The sequence below is a fragment of the Mus musculus genome, chromosome 10, assembly GCF_000001635.26.
Source record: "Mus musculus strain C57BL/6J chromosome 10, GRCm38.p6 C57BL/6J".
Lineage (NCBI taxonomy): Eukaryota > Metazoa > Chordata > Mammalia > Rodentia > Muridae > Mus > Mus musculus.
This window is the reverse complement of record NC_000076.6, coordinates 77157099-77166977: the sequence shown is the minus strand read 5'-3', so window position 1 is coordinate 77166977 and position 9879 is coordinate 77157099. Positions and strand designations below refer to the sequence as shown.

Below are 9879 nucleotides of genomic sequence, written 5' to 3'. Positions count from 1 at the left end.
AGAAGTGGTCGTGGTCGCTCCGAAGTTTCCACTGATGGTAGATGTCTTCTTTCTTCAAATCTCTGACCTTCCCGTTGTCCACCTCACAGACTGAACACATGCCCTGCAGTGGGCATGAATTAATGAATGCGGGACATCCTTGCACCTTGCTCTGGCTTTGAATCTGGATCTCACATATTGCCTCTGGTAGCTTCAGGAGGCAACATGGTATGAAGGGACAACACCCGCGTTGGAGACATTGGAGAGAGGACGAGACTGCCACTCAGAGTTTTAGAAGCTGCGATAGATGCCAGCCCTTGTTCACCCTGCTTGCTCCCAGGTTCCGATCCTACCAGATTGCTCACCGGGTCCTCTCTGGCCCAGCTCTGCTTCTTGAGCCCAGAGCCCCGCCCATCGAGCTGTCTCCGCCCCGTCCCGCCCCTGCCCACCCCTGCCCTAGCCCGCAGCAGCGGTCGGGAGCACTGTGGGCTAGCGGCTCACCGAGGAGCTGGGTGCAGCATCCGGGCGCAGACGGCCTGGCCTGGGGAGATGGCGCCCAGGTTTGCAGGCTCAGGGCTAAAGGGTGAGAGGGGTTGCGGGTCTCTTGGGCTCCACTGACCTGTGACTGTCCTCCGCAGGTGGCACCTCCTGGATGTGCTCACCAGTTTGGTCTTGCTGCTGGTGGCACGCGTCTCCTGGGCAGAGCCAGGTAAGCCTGGATGGAAACATAACTTGGTGCCCCAGGGTTCGCTCTACTTACGTGCCTTTTGTGCAGTTCTGTGGCTTGTCCCCGAAACAGCCACCTCTTATCCTGTACGGTCTGCCGGGAGGCAGTGGCGTCCGGGCCCTGCCCACGCGCAGGTGGCGGCCGGTGGCTGGAGCGCTCAAGGGTAGCGCGATGGTGGCGTTTTCAGTGCTGTGTTGCTTATGTTGGCCATTCATTCTCTAGGGTTTGAGCGTCTGGGGTTCCGGGGTGCGAGCTGTCCGTGTTTGGAGTCCCTTGTGGGGTGGCCAGACTTAAGCGGCTCTGCGGGGAAGTTTGTGCGTTCCGCTGGCTAGGCAAGCAGAGGCATACACCCGTGTCCCACCTCACCAATGTTGCCCTTCCTGGCCTCATTCTGGTCAACGCTTGAGTGAGTGGCCGCCGCCGGTCCCTCCAGGTCCTCGGGAGGGACCGTGGGCGGGGTTTGTCACGGCTGAGAAAGAACCGAGAAAGATCGTTAAGTGCATGGCGTCATCTTTGCGTTTCCAACCTGTTGAGGCAAAACTGCGCGCGTTTGCCCGGGGCCGGACTCCGGTGGCCGGCTAGTCTTTGTGTACCACTGCAGCTCCAGGCCCCTGTCCCCCGCGCCTGCAGTGGTGTCGGGTTGCGCGCGGTCCCCTTTGATGCTGATGAGCGCCAAGCGCAGTCAGGCCGGCCACAATGCTCCTAAGCCCACGGAATCGTCGCCTTCTTTGCTGCCCTGTGAGGACCGCAGCAGCATGGGCGCACTGAGAACTGCTTTGCCACCAGCTCAGAGATTCTGCAGCTAACCAGCAACTGGCTGCTCTCCTCCTGCTCAACATATCCAAGAGGCTCCTGAGTTGGGGGTTGGTGCAATGCCAGACTGCCGGGGTAGAAACCCCGCGCTTTATCACAAAGGCGCCTGCTGGTGACCTCCCGAAAGAACCAAATCCGAACTCTGCAGTATCACCTGCTGTGGTCCCAGGCCTCTTGCCACAGCATCATGAAGGATAAAAGATAAAGAGAGGAGGGGAGTCACTCTGGGAAGGAAAAGTAACTTGGTACATTGCTTTAGTGCGTTAGTCACTTCAGGCTAAACATCAGTACAGGCCCTTTTAAACAGCAGATCTGAAAAGCACCTGTTGCTTGGGTAGCAGATAGTTCTTCATTTATTTGTGTTAACTACAGGGGGTGGGGTGGGGTGGGGTGGGGTGGGGGTAGGGTAACGCCTTTCAACTGCAGGAGATGGGTCTTGGCCAGGCTGTTCTTACTGACCAACCGCGTGGCACTTGGGGCTATTAATCAAATGAGGGCCTGGCAGGGGCTGCAGACAGGGATTTGTAAGCCTGGGGCCTCTTCTGTAACCACTGATGACAAAGGAAAGATGCTGGAGAGAGCAGCACACACACACACACACACACCAGCCCCCCAGCTAGACTGGTTTCAAGTGTAGAAAGGTGATAGATCGTAATTTTAGCCTTTGGGTGGAACAAACCTCTGTGTCTGTAAACTTGGCGATCTAAGGATAACCTTGGGAAGGTGATGTCTCTCTGCTTGCTGTAGCTACTGTTGGGGGTTTTAGTGGTGCACCCTCAGGGACAGGGAGGTCCCTCTAGAGATGTCCAAGGAATGTGATTCTTTTGCCTCCTGGAGGTTGAGTCAAAAGCTGCTCAGTGGGGGGGGGGGGGGCGGGGGCCGCGGCTTGTGTTGCTTACACCAGCTCCTCCCCCAACATGGCCAGGGCTCCTCATCCCGGTAGGGCTGAGTCCTCTGGACCAGGATAACTGTTGAGCTTTTAAGTTATTGGGGGTGGGGGATGGGTATGGAGGGGGAGGAGGTATGGGGGTGGGGTGGGGGAGAACTAATATGCCTGAAATCCTGACTGGCAGGTTGTGATTTGCTTGGGTCATGTAGAAACCGCCCTTAGCTGCCTGGAGGCCTAGCTACATCTCCAAATAAATGTGTCTATGCTGAGCAAAGCCCCTCTCTGTTTTTGGACTGGTCCTGAGGTGCTGCCCATTCTGAGATTCCTTTGGATGCTCTGAAATAGTGGGTTGTATCTCTACTCTTAACCTGCCTCGGGGGAGCTGTCACACCACCTAGGACTCCTAGGATATGCAAGGTCCCCCATTTGTCTGCAGTTTCTTCTCTTGTGCACTCCTATTCGCCGTGTGGTTATGGACTTTAAAGAGGGGTCTGTGAGGAAAGAGGACACGCCAAGGAGGCATCTATGGGTGCTCATAACCACCCTGGTGCTGACTTCATATCCTCTTGTCCCCAGCTCTTCTCGTGCTTGACTTTCCTACAGATTGCCTGTGCTCTATGCCTGACTCTTAGCATCGCTACTGACTACAGCTGCTTTAGCACACAGCAGTGCCCCTGAGCTGCATTCCCTCAGTAGGTCTGCAGGGATGGGGCACACAGGCACTTGGTAACATTAGACTTTAAGTTAGTGGGAAAGGGCTCCCATTCCTTGCCTCACCCACTGGGGAGTCTTCAGGATTCAGATGCAAAGACCTTGAAGATAGTTTTGAATTTCAGCAAAACTTGTTTTTCAGGGTACTCCTGTTTTTCCTTCAAAGGAAGGGAGGGGGGCTGAGAGAGGGGAAGCCCTCTTCCTGAGGAAACCTAGAAGGAGTGAGCTGACCTCCCCAGGGTGCAGGTAGATGCTGTGGCTAATCAGGCCAGAGCGCTGCCTCTGCTCACTGCTGTTCCACTTTGAAAATGTACTGTACAGACATGCATATTCGTGTATATATGTGCTCAGGGCACAAGTGACCATGAATGCGATGTTCATACATAAATGGACATACAGATATGCATACATGTTCACACAATGCAAACCACATATGCACTCATGCACACAAACTCATTCACATTTGTGCCCCCCAAATGCCCATGTGTGTTCATACATAAATGTGCACACAAACAGGTGAACATTCTCACAGTCACAAATGCATACCATGCATGCACGCACATGTATGTGCAAGCACACACACAAGCCCCATGCAATGCAGCATCAACCACAAAGGAAAACCCAACATACATACATACATTCATACATACAAATATGGAAGTACATGGGGCATGCCAGAACAGTTGCACATGAATACATACATGCATGCACACGCACACATGCAGCACCATCCACAAAAACCACAACATATACTCACACGTAGAAGTAAACAGGCCAGAACAGTTGCACATGAATACACACTTGAGTGTGCGCATGTGTGTGCACGCACACATATACACACATGTTCTTTGTCTATGTAAACTTCTGAGTTCTTTTATTTTGTTGTTGTTGTTGATTTTTTTTTTTTTTTTTTTTTTTTTTTTGGTTTTTTTGAGACAGGGTTTCTCTGTGTAGCCCTGGCTGTCCTGGAACTCACTCTGTAGACCAGGCTGTCCTCAAATTCAGAAATTCACCTGCCTCTGACTCCCAAGTGCTGGGATTAAAGGCATGCGCCACCACTGCCCGGCGACTTCTGAGTTCTGTCTCCATCTGTAGTGTTAGAAAAGTTGGGTTCACTGGGAGGCCCAAGGAGTCCTGGACCACTAACTACTCCATGAACATTTCTTGGACCACAGATGTAGACTCAGGACTTAGAACTTCATCAGATGCTCTCTGTTAGAAAAGAAACAGTTGAAATATATTTGGTATGTTTATGAGGTTTGAAAATTTGCTCCATTTTGAATTGCAAGTGTCATGATGAAATCATAGAACAGTCTGGGAGCATCTAACATACATCCCAGGAGTGGAATAGCTCTGTTCCTCTGGCCAGGTCATCTGCTTCTCTAGATCAAGTTCCCAACTCTGTAGTGAGATCATGCAGGCCTATGTTTTCCCGAGGCAGCAGAGAATGGGGCAGGGCAAGTTTTGTGCACAGTCCTGTGTGCCCAGATGTTATAGCTGCTATCACCTGGCTTTGAAGCATGGATTTCCCAGCCCTAATGGAGTGGCTGTTGTGGGCATCTGAGAACTCTTGGTAAAGCTGTTTATACTGCTGTGTCTTTTTCTCTGATTCAGGGGTGTTTTTATGACATACAATGTATCTGCTCAACTCACACTGTGTTCCTCCTGGAGTAGGCAGCCCCTTCAGGCAGGGACCCCCAGTAGTTTGGTCTGCAGCTCTAGCCATGCTGGTTGGGGATGTGGGAGCCAGGTTGCTGGCTGAGAGATGCAGCTCAGGTTAGTGGGTCTTTTTGCTCATGTCAGTTGGCTGTCGGAATTTCTGATCACAGATGCGCTGAGTCAGGTCAGCTTTGGGCTGCAGGCGCATGCCTGGTCCTTGCCTGTGGGAGCATATCTTCTTCCTGGCTCCTTCATATGGGCAAGCCTAAGCACAGCCATCTGGCTGCTGCAGACAGAGCCATAGCCTGGAGAGGCTGCCCACAAGCCTGTACATCTTTCTGGAATTCTAGGATGGCAAATGGGGTCACTGTTAGGTTGATCCCTATGGACAATTTGCATGCATGGCGGAGGTGTTGTCATGAGGCAGGGCAGGGACATGGCAGGTCCTCAGTTACCCCAGTTTCCAGAAGATCAGGCTGTTCTGCAGGTAAGAAGTGCTGGGTTTAGCTAGTTACCAGCACTGGCCATGAGTGAGGGTTGACTCTAGGGTGTCCCACAGAAAAGATGCTAGACAGACAAAAACCTCAGAGATGCTGCAGGAAGATGAGATGGGGCTTACTGCAGAGAGGGATCAGTGATGGGTTTAAATGGTAATAATAATTAGTATTGAAATAAATTAAAATTAATAATAGCTACTACTACTACTATTGGTAGTTTGTTTTTCAAGACAGAATTTCTGTCTTTTTTTTTTTAAAGATTTATTTATTATATGTAAGTACACTGTAGTTGTCTTCAGACACTCCAGAAGAGGACGTCAGATCTTGTTACAGATGGTTGTGAGCCACCATGTGGTTGCTGGGATTTGAACTCTGGACCTTCGGAAGAGCAGTCGGGTGCTCTTACCCACTGAGCCATCTCACCAGCCCCGGAATTTCTGTCTTATAGTCTGGGCTGTCCTGGAGTTTGCTTTGTAGCCCAGGCTGGTCTTGAACTCATAGAGATCAGGCTGCCTCTGTCTCCCAAGTGCTGCGATTAAAGACATGTGCCATTACACCTAGTTAAGGTTTAAATTCTGCAGACAGCATCACATCGTTTGTCTACCCTGCCTATCTGTCCATCTCCATCCATCCTCATCCGTCCGTCTGTCCATCCATCCATCCATCATTCCATCCTTTAATCTGTCCATCCATCATTCCATCCATTTATCCTTCCTATTCATCTGTCCATTCATCCACCCATCCACTTATTCATTTTTGTTTAGATTCACTCACCGATATTTTTTTGTTTTTGATTTGCTCTGTTTTTGAGTATCTTCAAAATTAGCAGCAACCAGGCCTCCTGTTTCAAAGCTGAGCTTAGGTGTCTTTGAAATAGTATCAAGTTTCTGTAGCAGGGTTCTGCATCTTCAAAGAGCCTGCCAGCACAAGCCATTCACTGAACAGGAGCAGCGATTTGAACTGATGCTGAACAAATGCTGAACTGGAGAGCTCAGAGCAAGAGCTTCCTTAGTGTAATAGTAGTTAACCTTTCACCCAGCCTTTCCCGGGAGCGTGGAGGGCTGGGAAGAGCAGTGGGTTTAGCTGCAAGAGATGTCAGACAACACGCTGAGTGAACCCCTGCAGACCTGAATCTAGATGCTCCATGCTTCTAAGACAAAGATCCTATGTATCACTTGCAAACCATCTTCTAGGAAGTCGTTCCTGAAGTGGAGTTTTAGTGCTCCGGCAGTGGTGTAGCAAGATGTTGCTCAGGTAGATGTTGATCTGGGGCAGTCGCCCATCCCCAGCTCTTAGATGGCTGTGCTGTGTACCTGGTCCGGGTGAGGATAGGTGGATGGTGTTTGCCCTCTTATGAGAGCATGGCTGACCTTGGGGACGGAGCGGGAGGGAGGACACAGTCTCCCAGGGCCTTTGGTAGACAAAGCTCCAGCCTCAATTGACCCTATGCAGGTTGGAGCCATAGGAGCAAGTGGTGAGCTGAAGTAGACCTGCCTTCTCCCAAGGTTCCTCATCGTGGGTAAGTCTGGTGGGACTTCCACAGTAGCTAAATCATGGGAGCAGCGCCTGGGACTTCCACAGTAGCTACTGAGGCCAGTTAGCAGAGTGGTACCCAGCATTAGTGGGTGCCCTTCACAGGCACCCTTTCTCCTCTGGCTGGTCCACACCTGGAGGTGTGTACAGCGATGCCATACTAGTTACCTTGGGGCGAATGTCGCTCCTCCACAGTTCCACTTGGTCACCTATTTTCTCTCTTCTTGTGTATGTTTCTGAACACCTCGGGTGCCTGCTCTGAGAGGAAGAAGGAAGGGAGACAGCGAGTATTTCCAGATGCCAGTAGTCTGGGGGCTGAGGGGAGAGTGAGTGTCGGTGGGGAACAGAGCCTTCTCTTATCTCTGGAGGCAGAGTGCCCGGGGCCTGGGTTCCATCCAGCTCCGTGTTCTCACGGTTCTTATCTTGGGTGCTTCCAGTCAGAGTTGGGGCTGGGTGCGGGGGCTGTGGTTGGGCCTTCAGGAGAGGTAGGGCCCCTCCATATGGGGCAGGGCTAATTCTCATCAGGTTATGCTAGAGCTAACTACTGTTACTTCAAAAAAAATCTTACTAATCTGATCAAACATTTCAGCGTTGCCCTGCAGAGGGTCACTATATTACCCATCATACCTCTGTCTTCCTTTCTCGGGGTATTTCTTTCCCTGTGGCTCTGTCTTTTCGTGGGGGCAGCTTTGCATGCCACATTGGTGTGTTGGCCTGCTCAGTCTGTAGTGCATAACATTTTTCTCCATTTGTATGACTTCAAATCCATCCCCTTGCGGCAAACACAGTTTAAGGATGGGCTTAGTTCAGGGAGTTCCTCTTGGGTCAGTTAGCTCATTATCTGCAGGCAAAGGACTATGTGAGGCTAGGTGCCTTCTCTGAGAAGCACTGGGTGAGGCCAGATGTCCGCACAGGGGAGGACTCTGTGGGGCTGGGCACTTGTGTAAGAGAGATATGTGGTGCGTATTGATTGCTTTCTGTCAGAGTCCAGTTCTTGTAGCAAGCAGCTGTGGAATCACCAGATCCTGGGGATTGTATCTGGCAGGCAGCCTTGCTGTCAGCTTTGCCTTCAGAGTGGGGAGGCTGATGTGGTGGCTGAGAGCCCACAATTTAGGTTCGAAGCTGGCTCCATCCCCAGTGCTGTGTGTGTGGTGTTAGGTGGCTTCCTGACCCTTTGAATGGTGCCCATGATGGTTTGCTTGCCAGGAGGCAATCTAAAATCTTGCCTAGCCTAAAGAAAACATAGTTGTGGTTCAGTTTCTCCCTGAGTCCTGACAGTCCTGGGCTGGGTTCAGAGAACCCATACATAATGCCCTATGGGGGCGTGGTCCCAGCTGCCAGGCAGTACCCTGGAAAGATTGTCATTAACTGGAGTTGGAGGTGTGTTTCTGGAACTCTTAATTAACCAGCCCTGAGTTGGACCTGCTACTGTGACATATTATGTTAGGGCACACAGCCACTTCCGCCTCTCAGAGTTCTTCCTAGACTACTTGAGGGCAGCCTGGTGACATTAATTTATCATGTGCTCCCAGAGAGATTTCAGGGCCACCTGGCCGCTTCTAGTTAACAGGTATCTTATAGGGCTGACAGAATTTAAGAACTAATAGGGTCTTCAGAAGATTCCTAAGGGCTGGTATCTCTTCCTGGAGGAGGTTTTCTAGGCAGGGCTTGAGCCCTGCCTGGACTTAGGCCCTGTTTGGGGAGTGAACAAGAAAACACTCAATTCCCTTTTCATTGTCACCTCAGCCTTTCACCTAGAAAACTGAGAGCCACTTTCAATTAATCCCTGTCCGCTGCAAGCCGGGATTCCTCACTAACCCTGCCTGTGGGGCTGGGTAAGGCCCCTGTTGTTCACACCATTCCTTTCTCACAGTGACATGGTCCTGGGTCCCTCCTGGTCACTTTCTGCTTTATAAAAACCTCCCTGTCGATGGCTGAGAGTGCAGGTTACTGGGACATTCCCAGTGAGCAAAGGGTTCTAGAGGTGACAGGGGGGCCCAGGACAGGGTCCTGTGAACAGTGAGGTCCTCTACACTGGGAGAATTTAGAGCTGAGAGCTCATAACTCTACCTCCTATATGTCTTCAAGAGCTATTACTGTTTTCTGAGCCACTAGCCCTTGGAGGAGGGGATGGGGAGGTAAGAAGGAGGAGAAGGAGGAGAAAGAAGAGGAGAAAGAGTAGAAAGAGGAGAAGGAGGAGGAGGAGGGAGGAGGAGGGAGGAAGGAGGAGGAGGAGGACGAGGAGGAGGAGGACGAGGAGGAGGAGGACGAGGAGGACGAGGAGGAGGAGGAGACGACATATGTTGAGCCTGATGTTCTATGAGCCCAGGTGCCTTATCTCTGTTTCTCATTCTGGCTCATAACACCCCTTCCCCTTTTTGTTGTCTACTTTAACCACTATGCAGTAGACACATATTTTGTCTCTCATAGGGCACCTGTTCTTGGCAGTCATCAATTAGTAAGGCCTCTGGTTCATTCGGGTCCTTAGATAATCTCCTGGAGAGCCCCCTCCCACAGGGCAACCAGGATCTGACCTGACTCTTTTTCTTGATAACCTGACTCTTTACCCCCAAGGAAAGCAGCCCAGCAGAGTGCCGTGGGAGGTTTGTAACCAGGGAGACCACCCATCCTCCTCCCCTCTTTCCCATCATTGTTGTTTGTGAGAGAGAGGAAGTGCTGATTCTTTAGACAGGCCAGGCTTGAACCCCGGGCCCCTTGTGGACAGCTCCTCTTAGTGGCTATCCCTAGGGACCAAGGTCAGCGAGCTGGCTGTGGTTCTGTGCCAGATTGGGAAACACAGCGAGTCTACCAGTGAGTACAGACAGCAGATTCTAAGGATGGGAGACACATGCCCTCGTCTGGCATGTTTATGAGACTGAATAGTGAGTGTCTCAGAGAGATGCCTGCATCTTCATCTGCAGACTGTGAAGGTTCAAAAGCACATTATTACACTTGGGGTTAGATTGAGGATTTCGAGGCAGGGAGATGGTCAGACCTCTGGGTGGCTGGCATGACCCCAGGGTGCTTACCAGGGGCCATGGGCAGGAGAGTCTGTCAGATCTGAGGATGGA

General features: G+C 51.3%; 1 protein-coding gene across 1 annotated transcript in view; it reads left to right on the top strand.

The window, feature by feature from the left end:
• Positions 1 to 447: 447 nt before the first annotated feature.
• Col18a1 (collagen, type XVIII, alpha 1) overlaps positions 448 to 9879 on the top strand; it is a 114353-nt gene continuing 104921 nt past the window's right edge. The window contains exons 1-2 of the mRNA NM_009929.3: positions 448 to 539; positions 618 to 688. Of these exons, the coding sequence (NP_034059.2) occupies positions 529 to 539; positions 618 to 688 (82 nt within the window). The 5' untranslated portion in view covers positions 448 to 528. The remainder of the gene's footprint in view (positions 540 to 617; positions 689 to 9879) is intronic.